The sequence below is a fragment of the Panthera leo genome, chromosome D3 (assembly GCF_018350215.1).
Source record: "Panthera leo isolate Ple1 chromosome D3, P.leo_Ple1_pat1.1, whole genome shotgun sequence".
Lineage (NCBI taxonomy): Eukaryota > Metazoa > Chordata > Mammalia > Carnivora > Felidae > Panthera > Panthera leo.
The window spans coordinates 38236251-38251656 of record NC_056690.1 but is presented as its reverse complement, the minus strand read 5'-3'; the positions used below and the strand labels follow the sequence as shown (position 1 = coordinate 38251656).

Genomic DNA, 15406 nt, shown 5'->3' with positions numbered 1-15406 from the left:
TTTTAAAATACTTATAATGACAGGAAAAAGAACAGCATTAAGGTAGGAATTCAGGCTAAGTATTTAAAAATCAACAACAAAGAATAAAATACTTACGATATGGTACTTCCAGGGGATGCCCTGTTATGTCACACCATCCAATTGGGTGGATGTCAGGGCTGTCTGCATCCATCCAGTAGTCATATTTGTGGTCCCAGCCATCAAAATGAACCTGTTGAGTAATTAGCATTTAGTAATTAGTATTTCACTACGTCTGCATCAAAATATTAGAAATCAGGCCTGTGAAATTGAGATTGAAATTGTAACAATGATACATTACAGCTGAAACAATATTTAAAATGTGCCATCAAAGGGCATTCTAATCTAACCACTAAAGACTATTGTAGTACCAATTTTTCTGAGAAATTAAAGAAGTTGGTAAACAAAAAAACCTGTTAGAGATTGATCAGAATCTGAAGGGACAATACCAATCCATTTCCCCGGCTAAGTAATACTGTAATGCTGGCGGGAGGACACCTCTTCTACTGGATGCCTCTGAAAAATCACATCAGACACAACAACTAGAGTCACCAATTTGACATAAGTACAAGGCTTACCCTATCAGGAAATGCATTGATTTTAGAGTGAAAGGAAGCAATAAGTTTCAAAATCCTGACAACCAAGGAGAGATGGAGCCATTGAAACAATGGAGGCACAGGAGCGGATGAAATATGCTACTAAGCTAGACAGATTAATGGCTATCTTGAGAGCTGTAAAGGACAGTGTAAACTTTCAGTAAACCTGAGGAAGAGATATGGCTCAGGTCCAGAAATCCAGCAAATGGTTACCACTGTTTTGCGTCTTATCTACAAAACACGCATACACATACACATAATTCACATATACACATACATATAGGTCCAAGAATAAAAAATAAAACTCCATTTCTGAAACGATAATCACATACTTATTTCTGAAACTTACAAAACACTATGTTTTAGAAGTTTCATATCAGAATGAACAAACCAAATTATTTGGGCACGCAAAAAGAATAAATTTCATAACCTTACTTACTCTCTTACATATTTTCTGTTTCTATTAATTAAGTGAGGAATCCCTTTTCAATGCAGAAAAAAACCCACAATTTTTTGAAAATCAAAATTTGAATAAAAACAGCAAGATTGCTGGCATTATAATAAACTAAATGAAACATCAGTCTGTTATGCAAGACATAGGACCACAAAAAAAGAAAAAAAGGTAAAACTGTATCTAGGAAAAAGTCCAATGCTTTTTTTTCAAGATCCGTCTTTCGTCTTTAGTGGTTCTCCAAGTTTGGTTCCCTGACCATCAGCATCACCATCACCTGGACACATGTTAGAAATGCAGATTGGCAGGCCCCAACTCAACCCACTGACTCAGACACTCTAAAGGATAGGGACTCACAATTTTTAAACAAGTCCTTTAGATGTATCTAATATATGCTGAAGTTTGAGAACCAACAATCTTAGGAATAACTTTCAAGAGAATATTTCTACCAAACTTAGGCTTCTGGCTGAGACAGAGTGCCCTTTCCCAGTAGGAACTATAAAACTGGACTGAATATATGAAGGGACTGTAGACACTGGACAATAGGCACCACAGATATGTAATCCCTAAGTACACCTAGACTAGCCCCAGATGTCAGCCTGTAGTCAATTTCCTGACAGCAGCACAGGGAGGAGAAACAGAGCAGTCATGCTGTGCTGAGGAGACACAGATGCAGTTCAGCACTGATAAAGCAGCTGGAAATCGGAGGACAGACACTAGAGAGAATAGAGCTACAGAGAAGGGGACGCCAGAAATCTCTGGGGGATTTTTGCACAACCTTGGTCAAGGGCTGGACTGTACATGTGCAAGGTGAGACAAGGTGAAATGAAGAAGAGAGCATCTGATAAGAGCTGGAAGTAAAATGAAGATAGCAGAGGTCACACACACCTGGAGAGTAGAGAGACCAGAGTGCAGACATCTTAAGAATTTGACCAAGACATGCAAAAAGGCCACAATTTTCTAATAAGAACCATGTCATAGAGTATTCTAGACCAGCCCTAAGAAAGGCCAAAATAAAACCTCAACAAGATTAAGAACAGCCATCAGTAATTAACTGACTGACAGAACAAACTCTACCCTTTTTAAAGGAAGACAAATGCTCCCAAATCTGAATGCTGTATCATTCTTAATGTCCAACATAACATCAAAATTTATTAGACATGCAAATAAGCAGGTGAATGTGAGCCCTGCTCATTTTTTTAAAAAAGTAGTCAATAGAAAGAGACCCTGAGATGCCCCAGATGTTGTAATTAGTAGACATGAAGTTTTTAAGTACCTATTGAAATATGTTTAATAACTTAAAGGATAAATAGTCTTGATGAGGGAACAGATAGGGAGTCTCAGCAGGGAAATGGAAACCATAAGAGATAAACAAATGGAAATTCTAGAACTGAAAAGCAAACTATTTTAAATAAAAATTTTCTGAATAGGCTTAACAGATTAGGGATGGCAGAAAAATGGGTAAGTGAACATGAAAACAGATTCATAGAAATTATTAATCTAAAGCACACAATAAAAAAATTTCAAAAATGAACAGAGGCTCAGGTACTTGTAATACAGAATTGCCTGGTCTAACACATGCAATTTGGAGTCCATAATGAGAGGAGAGACAATAAAGCAGGGATAATGGTCAAACCAGACAAAAGTTGAAGAAATAACATCAACAAAATCTATTTTGGTCAAAAAAAAAGCGCCAATTTACAAGCTTAACAAAAACAGCAAAACACAAGCATAATAAATACAAAGGAAATCGGAACTACACAAATCATAGGCAAACCGCCAAAAATGAAAGACAAAAGAAAAAGTCTTGAAAGCAGCCACAGAAGTACAACACATTACATACAGGGAACCATGACAGGAATGTTAGCCAACTTCTCATCAGAAACAGAATAGACAAGAAGATAATGAAATGAGATCTTTAAAGCAGTGAGAAATTAAAAAAATATCAACCTAAGATTTTGTTTTACAAAAAAATTTCCCTCAAAAAGGAGTAAAATTAACTTTCAGATTAAAAAAAACAAGAAAGTATTCACTTATAGATTTGCATTGCAAGAAATATTATAGAAAGTATTTCATAAGTATTATCAGATGGAACAACAGCAATTTTGAAAATAATGAACAAATTTGGAAGACCCACTCTGATTTCTATAATTACTATAAAGCCACAGTTATGATGACAGTGTTGTTTGGGCCTAAGCATAGGCAAATACATTATTAGAACAGAAAAGATTATGTCAATGGACTCACATCTATATAGTTAAATTGCTTTTCAATAGATGTAACAAGGCCATTCAATGGGGAAAGAGCAGTAATTTCAGCAAATGATACTGGATTAAGTGGATATCCACATATGAAAAAATCCAAACCAGTTGACTTCTATGTCACCTTCCACATACAGATTAATTCGAAATGGGCTATAAACCTAAACAACCTAATCAACTCAAGAATGAAACAAGATAAAATCTTCATGATATTGGGATACTCAAAGGTTTCTTAACACACAAGCAGCATTACCCATAAAGGAATAATTTTAGAAATTCATTTTTAATCATAATAAAAAACTTCTGCTCCTCAAAATCATCATTAATATAAAGGACAACCAAACCAAGAACATTTGCAATACATTTATCTGACAAAAGAATTGGCAATCCAGTAAGTAATAGGCAAAACACTTGAGATACTCTACAGGAAAAAAAAAAGGTTCAATGAATGGTCAAAAACTAAATAAAAAATTGTTCAACTTCACTATTCATCAAAGAGATCACATTGAGACATACTACAAAGCCAACTGTATGACTTAAATGACAGACAACATCAATTACTGGTGAGGCTGTGGAGCTCCCAGAACATTCATACAATGTCACTGGGGCTGGAAAATAGGACAATTACTTTAGAAAATGTTTTGCTACTGTATTGTAGATTTCAGATGTTCCTACTCTGTGACTCCTGGCAATTCCATCCCAAAGAGATGAAAATATAAAGCTGTGTAAACAAGTGCTCCTTGCAGTTTCATTCAAAATGCCAAACCTGACAATGACCCAAATGCCCAACAACAGTTGAATATCTATTGGAAAGCAAGGGTAGCATAGGCATGAGATGAACAGTAGTCACCAATAAAAAGGATAGACTGTTTCTACATGTACGAACATGCATCAACCAGACATCATGTAGAGAAAGAGGGAAGACACAAAACTACATGCAGTTGCTGTCAATGGGGGATATTCTTATCTTTTACCATATTTATGTATTGCAATGTTTCAGCATTCTGGACACAGCCGAACTGCATAATACCGTCAGTACTCGAAGACTAAATATTCCAGTTGTGAAAGGCAAAAATAGCACTCTTTTTAAGACTGATGCCTGCTGCTCTGGATTTACCAACAGGAAGAAGTTTGTGTAAGTGTGTATAATGCTGTGAAGAAGAAATAGAAAATTTCCTCAAACTTTAACATTTCTTCCTAATTTCAATGTCCTTTCTCTTTTAAGTTTGCAGTGGTACTTTTTCTATTTCAAAAGCAAGGGAACCACCTCTAAGCACAAACAAGACAGGCCAAATGTTCCAGCAAGATCTTGTTACAAGGAGTTAGGTCTTTCTATTTCAGCTACTGTACCTGGACTTGGAAATCCTACTGTTGGAATTCAGGTTTATTACTAAAAAACTAAAATGACAGTATCTTTAAAATTTTTTTTCTGAAAGCAGATACAATGTTTTTATGTACTTTATTCAATGTTTTCCCTTATGTTCATTAATAAATATTAAATTACCCTTTCCGATGCTGCATATAATTACTTACAATGAAATCATGGAATTAAAAAGAGCTCCTCCTAATCCAATGATGTGATGCTCCACTCCCCGACAAAGGCCATCTAAACATGAAAAATATAACCCAAATCTGACCCATATACATCTTTATGAAAGATATTTTCAAGTCTGTAGATCTTCATATCTCTGAAGTTGAAAACCCAATTTTAAGAATTGCAACTAGATGGTCAAGTTAATAAAGGAGACTGGCATCTTAAGAATATTTACAGAGTCCTTTCATAAAGGAAAGAATTATTTTGGAAACCAAATCATCTCCATTTCATATTTACGATTTTTAAATATTTGGGTTTGTATAAAGCTGAATAGAAATATGGACACTTCTCGCTCAGATTATGACAAACTGGAAAACAGAGGTCAGATAACTGAATCAAACACTGTCTCAAGCTCTTACCTTTAAATGGGTAGTGATACTTCCTGATGGTATTAACATCATCTGCATTAGTGATTAATGACTGGCAAAATAACTTGGACGCTTAAGAATTAGATCACCCTATTAAAAAACAAGGATACACTCCTGAGTGTAAATATAAAGCTGTTGATTGTCTGGACTGGCAAGGTCTTTCTTGCTTTGCCTTATCATTACTGTCCCTCAGCCCTGGAGGCTTGCCACTAGGCCTCAGCTGTCTTTGATGCCACCATGACTGTTAGCACCATGGCTTCCACCCTGTCAGACCTCAAAAGCCATCAGCGGAATGAGATGCATGGCAGTAATCATCACTCGTCGCTGTTCCTTAGGGCAGCTGGAAAATAAACTGTTATTTATCTAGGAACACTGGAGCTAAATTTAATGCTCAATCACAACAATTTTATTAGCCTAAGTGATATTATTATGCTTGTTTGCTTCTGCTATATGGTTTTTAAATTTGTAATTTCCACTTTAATGGGCTTACTGGATGTGTATATTTTATTGTCAAAGGCCTCAAATCTATTTTAAAGGCTTATGGTGAACAAATTATAAGCATGTAGATGATGTTAATTTATTTAGAAAAAGGCTTCACTGTACCTGAACTCTTCTCCTTTAATTGAATACACTTTCAGATAACTAGACTTAACATTAAATTTCATTCTAGAAAAAAAAAACTGGGTTTTCATATATTATTCCTGATATCTATTACTCATAACTACTGGTGCTAATAAGACTACAGTAAATCTCACTTCCTGTGATGCAGAGCTCTGTTGTTGGACGGTGTGGCAGATGAAGAAATAGTAATGAGACTAGACATATGTTCCACTGCAGGACAAGCATGCTCACATAATGCCTTCACAAAATACCACCATCATCTAAGAGCAAGAGCGCTGAGTATAGCAGGGGGCTCACTTTTACCGTATGTTTACATAGTCCAAACACAGCTATAAAATACATACATTTTCACTGAACGTCTACAATATACTGTTTTCACACATTCTGAAAAGGAACCTTTTAAGAGGTTTGCCGAGATGGTACCACCAGTAAATGGCAGAACCAGACTTCAGCTGAGAACAGTTTATTGAGAGAACCGTACAAGAATACAAATGGTGGGGATATTTGGGATTACTATAACTAAGAATCTACTGTAGCAGAGTTAAATTACATTTTTAAAGTATAAAAAGGCATTTTCGTAATGAAAACAAATTAACATGGAATAATACAGGGTGCAGTCCAGAACTACCTACACTTTTGCACATTAAATATTAATTCCCCACTGAGCCAATCTGCCTACAGGTCTTCTGGGCAAGAACAGGGAGGGAGGGAACATGAAGAAAAGGAATTATAACAGACAAGTGTATACACTCTGAAAATTAGTCTCACACATTATTATCTCCATGCTACATAAGAAGCTAGTGAGATACATAGGGATTAGGAAATGTGGCCAACATCTCCAAGTCATTGATTGTGATTTGAAACTCTCCCTCTCCCCCAAGGCCATGAGCCTGAACTGCCACTGAGTAGTGTTGGGACTGGCAGCCTCTGCATATTCCTTTCCAGGGCAATCACAGCCACTCTTGGTAAATTACCTCAATTCCCTTTCCCTGCTAATCTCTCCCTAAACCCTTCTGCTCTTTCACAAATACAATTGCTTCCACTTTCCTTCCAGTTCATTCCTATAATAAGCACTACAAAGACATGTAATCATTAAATTGAAAAATTAACAGCTTCACTATAGCAAGTCGAAAATACCTTTCATTTTTTTAAGGCCACTACCCAAATTCAGCATATTTCCTGGACAATGGTTTTCAAAATTTAGTAAGCAAAATACCAATTGTCTCCTGCTCTATTGGAACTCTAATTCAGGGGGCGGAGGATGTCAGGAACGATACCTGGAAATTGTATTTTTTTAATCACACATCATAGATTACCTGTTGAAGGTGGTTTTTGGATAAACTTTTTGAAATGCTTCCTTAGGGTATCCCCATGGCAACAAGGTTGTTAATCAACTGAACTTGCCATCAAACTCACAGTTACATCACAGTTAAAGCAATGAAGAATAACTTATTTTTAAAAACAGTCACAAATCCCTTTTAATTCTGTAGAACAAGTCCAAGAGAGACCTGGTTGAAGGTCTAATGCAGAGAACATTCAACTCCAAATGTTTCCATTTGTGATAAATATGTCTGCATAAGTTTCCATTTCTCTATTTCTATGGTTACTGTTATAACAAATACAATTAGTTTTTCCCATAAGATATATTTTCCCCATAAGAGTCCTACAAGAAATAAAAATGCCAAATTTCCAACAGAATCCCTGGGGCTTTAATTCTTGTTAAGAAATCTAAATATTTCATCAGAGTTAGGCATAATAATAGCCACATTCAAGGTTCCGTGGCCACATGTCTGTGGGTAATATCTTAGGAAGAAAAACCTCCTTCATTAGCAGTGTGAGGACAAACAATCTCCAAATCAGTTTATGGTTATAACTAACATAAATGCCTTTATAAGTAAGCTCTGTCATAAGATTTAAAAGTGTTAAGCACTGAACTGACATACGCCACACATCCATTGTTAACACAAAGGCCATTTCCTTTCTGATATTCACCAGGCTGCTCCCTTCCCCTTCTGTTCAGGACACCAGCCCTCACAGTGGACGCTGTTTCAACACATACTCTCCATTTGTCTTGAAATTCCAAATTTCTACTTTGGATATGGTATCAAACCATCAAGGTTTTTCTACTAAATCACAAATTATTCATACTCATTCTTCACAAACCACCAACTCAAAAAGGGCTTTAGCTGCTTATGTTAAAAGAAGACAGGATTTCTAAATATGAATAGTAAGACATAAGGCATGTGAAAGCCAAGAAAAGCTGGTTATATCTTGAGGGACCACATAATTTATTATACAAATGGGACATTTTTGAGAGTAAAAGGGAGCACTATTGATTACACAATTACAACAGGCATAATGTAGGACTATCCCAGGTAAGCCAAAATATATAATTACCCTTGGTAGTCAAAGGATGATTGCTATAAATAAATAGTTCCAAAATACCCCACCAATGGCGAAGAGGATCTATTACACAATTATAATATGAAAAAAATTCACCAGGTAGTATAAAGGTGCAAAATTTTCACTGATAGGAATTTACTGTATAGACATTCATATAGGGAACACTGAATAACACAATGGACAGTATAATATAAGGCATAAATAATGATTTATATACCTACCTAATATCTACATGGGTACTATTAGCCAAATGGAAATTTATATATAAACACACACTTGCAGCTATGCTTATGAACTGAATGTATCGTGAGCACTATTTCTAAATTTTTGAAGCCATTGGTGGGCTACAGATTTTTTCTATCCATTCTTATAATTTGTTTATTAGTACAAGATCAATTTCACTGGTAGCAAGTTCTAAATTACTTTTATAAATGACAGAATTTTTATCACAAATGGGTGTTAGATTTTGTCAAATGCTTTTTCTGCATCTATTAACACAATTATGTGATTTTTTTAGGCTCTTGATACGATAGATTACATTAATTAATTTCTGAATATTGAACCAGCCTTGCCTATCTTGGATTAACCTACTTAAGTGGGCATGGTGTATAATTCATTTTATACGTTGCTGAATTCAATGTGCTAATATTTTGTTGAGAATATTTGCATCTATGTTCATGGCAGATACTGGTCTATGGTTTCCTTTTCTAGTAATGTTTTTGTGTGGTTTTGAATTTAGGTAATTGCTGGCCTCACACAGTAAGTTAGGAAGTATTTCCTCTCCTTCTATCCTATGAAAAAGATTATAGAGAATTGGTATAATTTCCTCCCTAAATGTCTGATAGAATTCACCAGTTATAAACCATGTGGGCCTGGTGCTTTTTCTTTGGGAGATTATTAATTATTGACTCAATTTTCTTAATAGAGGCCTATTCATAGTGTATATTTCTTTTTTTGTGAGTTTTGGCAGATTGCGTCTTTCAAAGAATTGGTCCACTTCATCTAGGTAATCAAATTTATGGGCAGAGTTGTTTACAATATTCCATCATTACCCTTTTAACATCCATAGGATCCATAGTGATGTCACCTCTTTTACTTCTGATATCAGTAATTTGTGTCCTCTCTATTTTTTCTTAGTTAGCCTGGTTAGAGGATTATAAATTTTATTTAACTCAGAGAACCATGTTTTGGTTTCCTGGATCTCTGCTGAATTCCTGTTTTTAATGTCACTGACTTTTGCTCTCATTCTTCTTATTTTCTTCTGTTTACTTTGGATTTAACTTACTCTTTCTCTAGTTTCCTAAGGTGGATATTTAGATTACTGATTGATTTAGATCTTTATTTTCTGATATATGCATTCAATGCTATCAATTTTCTTCTAAGCACTATTTTTGCTGCATCCCACAAATTTTGGTAAGTATGTTTTCATTTTTATTTAGTTCAAAATATTTTTTTTTAATTTCTCTTGAGATCTCTTCTTTGAACCATGAATTACTTAGAAGAGTATTATTTCATCTCCATGTATTTTTGGATTTTCCAGTTATTTTTCTGTTTTTGATTTTTAGTTTAATTCCATGGTGGTCTGAAAGCAGACACTGTATGTTTTATACATTTTAAAAAATCTGTTAAGGTATGTTTTATGAGTCAGAATGTGGTCAGTGGGGGCGCCTGGGTGGCGCAGTCGGTTAAGCGTCCGACTTCAGCCAGGTCATGATCTCGCGGTCCGTGAGTTCGAGCCCCGCGTCAGGCTCTGGGCTGATGGCTCGGAGCCTGGGGCCTGTTTCCGATTCTGTGTCTCCCTCTCTCTCTCTGCCCCTCCCCCGTTCATGCTCTGTCTCTCTCTGTCCCAAAAATAAATAAAAAACGTTGGAAAAAAAAAAAAAAAAGAATGTGGTCAGTGTTGGTGAATGTTCCATGTGAGTTTGAAAAAAATTTGTATTCTGCTGTTGTTGAATGAAAAGTGTATACAGCCAATTGATGGTTTTGTGAAGTTTGACTAGATCCTTACTGATTTTCTGCCTGCTGGATCTGTCCACTTCTTAGAGAGGGGTGCTGAGCTCTCCAACTGTGATGGTGATTCATCTATTTCTCCTTGCAATTCTATCAACTGTTGCCTCATGTAGCTTGAGGATCTGTTCTTAGGTAAATACACATTAAGAATTATTATGTTTTCTTGGAGAACTGACCACTTTATCATTATCTAATGCCCTTCTTTATCCCTGATAACTTCTCTTACTTTGAAGTCAGCTCTGCTTATAATTAATACAGCTACACTGTATTACTTTTATTTTTAACTAGTGTTAGGTATATTTTTCTCCATGCATTTTACTTTTAATCTATATGCATTCTTAAATTTAAAGTGGATTTCTTGGAGAGAACATATATTTGGGACATGTATTTTTATACACTCTGACAATCTTTGTCCTAATTGGTGATTTTAGACCATTGACATTCAAAATAATTATTGATATACTTGGATTAATATCTACCATATTCACTGTTTTATGTTGCTGTCTTTTTTTTTGTTTCTATTTTTTGTCTTCCACTTTTTTTCTGCTTTCATGGTTTTTTTTTTTACTTTTTAAAAAATGTTTATTTATTTTCAGTGAGAGCACAAATAGGGGAGGGGCAGACAGAGAGGGAGACAGAGGATCCAAAGTGGGCTCTGTGCTGTAGCAGAGAGCCCAGTGCAGTGCTCGATCTCATGAACAGTGAGATCATGACCTGAGCTGAAGTCAGACACTTAACCGACTGAGCCACCCAGGTGCCCCCCTCTGCTTTCACGCCTTTAAATGAGTATTTTATATGATTCCATTTTCTCCTTTCTTAGCACAAATTATACTCTTTTCTTTTAAATTTATTTTAATGGTTGACCTACAGTTTACAATATACATTTACAACTAACTGAAAGTCCACTTTCAAATAATACCATACCATTTCACGGTCATGTGAGTGCCTTATAATAACAAAATAATACTAATTCCTTTCTCCTGGCTCTGATATCACTGCTGTCATTCAGTGAACGTATATAAGCATACATAAACATATACATACATATAAATATATATGTAATATACATAAATAAATATAATGGAAAACATTGTTCCTCTTATTATTTTGAACTGTGATCTGTTAGATTAAGAATAAAAATAAAAATTTTTACTTTCTCCTCATTTATTCCTTCAATGCTCTTTCTTTCTTTATGTAAAGCCAAGTTTCTTCTCTGTAAAGAATTTTTTCTAACATTCTTGCAAAGCAGGTACACTAGCAGCAATTTCTTTCACTTATTGTTTGTCTGGGAAGTCTTTTTTTTCCTTCTCTTTTTTTTAGCTTAATTTCACAGGGTAGAGAATTCTAGGTTGGTGTTTTGTTTTTGTTTTTTTTTTCTCTCAGCACTTTAAATATTACTCCATTCTCTTCTTGCTTGCATGGTTTCTGAGGATAAGTCAGAAGTAACTCTTATCTTGGTTCCTCTATTGGTAAGGTATCCCTCTTCCCTGGCTTCTTTCAGGAATTTATCTTCGACGTTCTATCATTTTCAATACGGTATGCCTATGTGCAGGGTTTTTTGGCATTTATTCTGCTTGGTGTTCTTGGTGCTTCTTCAATCAGTGGTTTGGTGTTCTACATTAATTTGGTAAAACTCTTAATCCTTATTGCTTCAAATATTTCTACTGTTCCTTTCTCTCTTTTTCCTCCTTCTGGTATTCTCATTACATAAATGTTACTCCTTCTGTAGTTGTCCCACAGTCCTTAGATGTTTTGTTGTTGTCATTGTTGTTTTTTAATGTTTTTTTATTTATTTTGAGAGGGAAAGAGAGTGTGAGCAGAGGAGGGGCAAAGAGAGAGGGAAAGAGAATCCCAAGCAGCCTCTGTGCTGTCAGCATGAAGCCCCACACAGGGCATGCTCTCATGAACCATGAGACCATTACTCAAGCTGAAATCAAGAGTCAGATACTTAATCAACTGAGCTACCAGGGTGCCTCTCTGTTGTTTTTGGGTTTTTGTTGTTGTTGTTGTTTTTGTCTTCATTCTCTTCACTTTTCAATTTTAGAAATTTCTATTAAAACATCCTCTAGGGGCTCCTGGGTGGCTCAATCAGTTAAGTGTCCAGCTCTTGATTTCAGCTCAGGTCACGATCTCACAGTTTGTGGGTTCGAGTCCCACATCTGGCTCACTGGCAGCATGAAGCCTGCTTGGGATTCTTTCTTCTCTCTGCCCCTCCCCTGCTCATGCTCTCTCTCTCTCAAAATAAATAATTAAAACTTAAAAAAAAAGACAATGACCAGTCTAAGAAGCCCATCAAAGGCATTCTACATTTTTGCTATGGTGTCTTTCATCTCTAGCATTTCTTTTTGGTTCTTTCTGAGGATTTCCATCTCTCTGCTTCTGTTTCCTTGTTGTTCTTGCACACTGTCTACTTTATCCATTAGAACCCTTAGCATATTAATAATAGTGGTTTTCAACTTCCAGTTTGATAAGCTCTGCCATGTCTGGTTCTAATGCTTGCTCTGTGTCTTCAATTTTTTTTTTCCTTTTGGTATGCCTTACAATTTTTTCTTGATAGTCAGACATGCTATATCAAGTAAAAAGAAAAACTATAAACAGGCCTTTACTAATGTGGCAGTAAGGTGCTGGGGAAGGGTATGCAACCTAGAGAGCTGTGATTAGGTCTCAGTTTTTGAGTGAGCCTCTGGCCTGTGACCGTCACAAGTGTTTCTCAGTTTTGTTCTCCTCCCTCAGTGGGACTGATAGAGCAGGGTAGAGTTAGGTATTTCCCTTCCCCTCAAGTCAGTTAGGTTCTTGTAATACCTTAGCAGGTTAGGCTCTGGTTAACTGGTTTCCCTCACCTGAGAACAGGCCTTGCTAAGAACTGAGTGCTCTGGCATATTTCAAAAGGGTTTCTTTTCCCCTCACGCTGCTGGATGTATGAGAGGATTTTTATCCAGTATTTACTGTAATTGAGCTCCTATTAGAACCTGGTCAACCTCCTAGAGGTAACTTTCACAATTTAACTCTGAGTTGTCCATACAGGTTTTCCTACTGTTCAGCAGGTCACACTCCCTGTACTCCCATCATCTCTCCAATCTGGGGACAACAGTTTGCCCTGCGTCCTCTTCTCACTTTTATATCCAAGAAGAGTTGTTGATTGTCCAGTCTGTTCAGCTTTCTACTTGTTGATAGGACAGAGTGTCAACTTTCAAGCTCCTCACCTACAGAACTGGAAGCCAGAGGCACCGTCTCATTTTTTTTGGTCACCAGTACCAGATAATATCTGGAGCATATTTGTTGAAGTGTTGTAACACTGTTTGTTGGGCAAATGAATAAGCTAGCAAATGTGCAGACTCAAGTATGTCTCTTCAAGTTATGTAAACACTGCTGAAAAAATACATCTAAAGGATGTACTTAAGTTTAACCAAAACCTACTGATTTATCCATTTATTTTACAGATCTATCTTCTGAACTACCAACACTTTTTTCCTTTCAAGTAATATGACATTGAAACATGTGAAAGTGACTGACATGTTTTTAAGCCGTTTATTCTTTAGACAAAACTGGACAAACATTCCTCTCAGTAGAATGACTGATGTGTTGCGGGTAAACACAAATTTTGTTCTAAGTAAAATCATGGCCTGTCTACATGGAGAGGACGAATGGAGTGAAGAGTGTGCACGACCAGGAGGTAGGGGTGGAGAGCGAGCCCACACAGCCTGAGGGGTGGAGAGTGAGGACCCCACACAGAGGTCAAGAAGTTGCAAAACAAGTCTATGCTTAGAGTCACAGGATAAACACCCTAACAAGTAGCTAAAATTAATACAATCAGTGGTCTCTGCAGTGGGGAAAATGCGGGAGAGGGTGGTCTTTGGACAACTATTTCATAATAAAACTTGTTAGAACTGCTTTTTGCATTTTGTGTGAGTGTAACTTGGATAAAAATAAAAACAATTTTTAATACTGGCAACCTAGTTAATGGCTGTGCCGTTGCTGAATAAGGAATACAGGAAAAAGGGTTTTGATTTTTGATTTGTTTGATTTATTTTTGTTGAAGTGGGAATGTAATGAATTCCATTTCGATCATATTAAATTTGAGTGCCTGGCATATTCAAGTGCAAACATCTTGCAGACAAATGAAATTAGTTCCTAGATCTTGGCTGAGAGAGATGAGGCACAGACTGAGGAGTCATAAACACAGAGGTGGCAGGTGAAGCTATGGGATGTATATGCTGACAGAAAAAACAAAGTGAGAATGGATAGAGAAAGAAACAGTGCTGGATGGAATATTCTCTTGTCTTCCCTCTAGATCCACCTTGTGCAGAGGACACGGACCTTTGCGGGTGACATCAATGTCCCTTACCTTCAGGTTTCTGGTTAGGTTTTGGCGAATGGGAAGTGTCATTAGAGTGTAGGAAGACAGGCAGAGAGAAGGGGTGGGTGCTTATTCCTGGGCCTCCTTCCCTTGCTGGAGGGCAGTTTGGCAGTGGCTGCTCCCTCCTTAAGGCCATAACCCTGCCCTGGGGCCTCTCCTGAAGCTCCAGCTGTGCTCAGCCCCACACCTCACTGCTTTCTCTCAACCCTGGCCAAGGCGCCATAAATAGCCCTCTACTAAAGTGTACGAAATACAAATAAATAAATAAAGTGTATGAAGTGCCATCTATTTCCAGCAGAATCCTGACGGATACATGTCTACAAAGCAATCTTGAGGAATTCTATTTAAAAGTTGGCACAGTTAAAAAAAAAAAAAAGTTAGCAGAGCTACAAGAAGCAATAAGGAAGCCTCAGGGTAAGAAGGTAGAAAATCAAGCCAGAATGATAAGAAGAAGTGGAGGGAAGGCTGTTTCACAAAGGCAGGTATGGTCAACTGTGCCATGGGCACAGAAAAGCACAAGGAGAATTTAAAATGCCTATGGTTAGCAACAGCAGGTGCGGCAAGGTGACAGAGTCTTGGCGGGCTCGATCTGAAGAGTGAACAGGTGAGAAGAAGGGAAAGGAACGTAACACACACTTGGAACAATTCCGGTAGCAATGGTAAGCACCATGGCAGAGTGTCCTCAGGAGAATGTGGTTAGGACCGCAGAGATTTGATTGTAGGCTAA

General features: G+C 36.8%; 1 protein-coding gene across 18 annotated transcripts in view; it reads right to left on the bottom strand.

The window, feature by feature from the left end:
- The window catches only part of L3MBTL4 (L3MBTL histone methyl-lysine binding protein 4), a 448782-nt gene that overhangs the window by 193514 nt on the left and 239862 nt on the right, over positions 1-15406 (bottom strand). For all 18 annotated transcript variants that reach the window (XM_042909930.1, XM_042909929.1, XM_042909916.1 and 15 more), the window contains one exon: positions 97-211. In XM_042909930.1, the coding sequence (XP_042765864.1) occupies positions 97-211 (115 nt within the window). The remainder of the gene's footprint in view (positions 1-96; positions 212-15406) is intronic.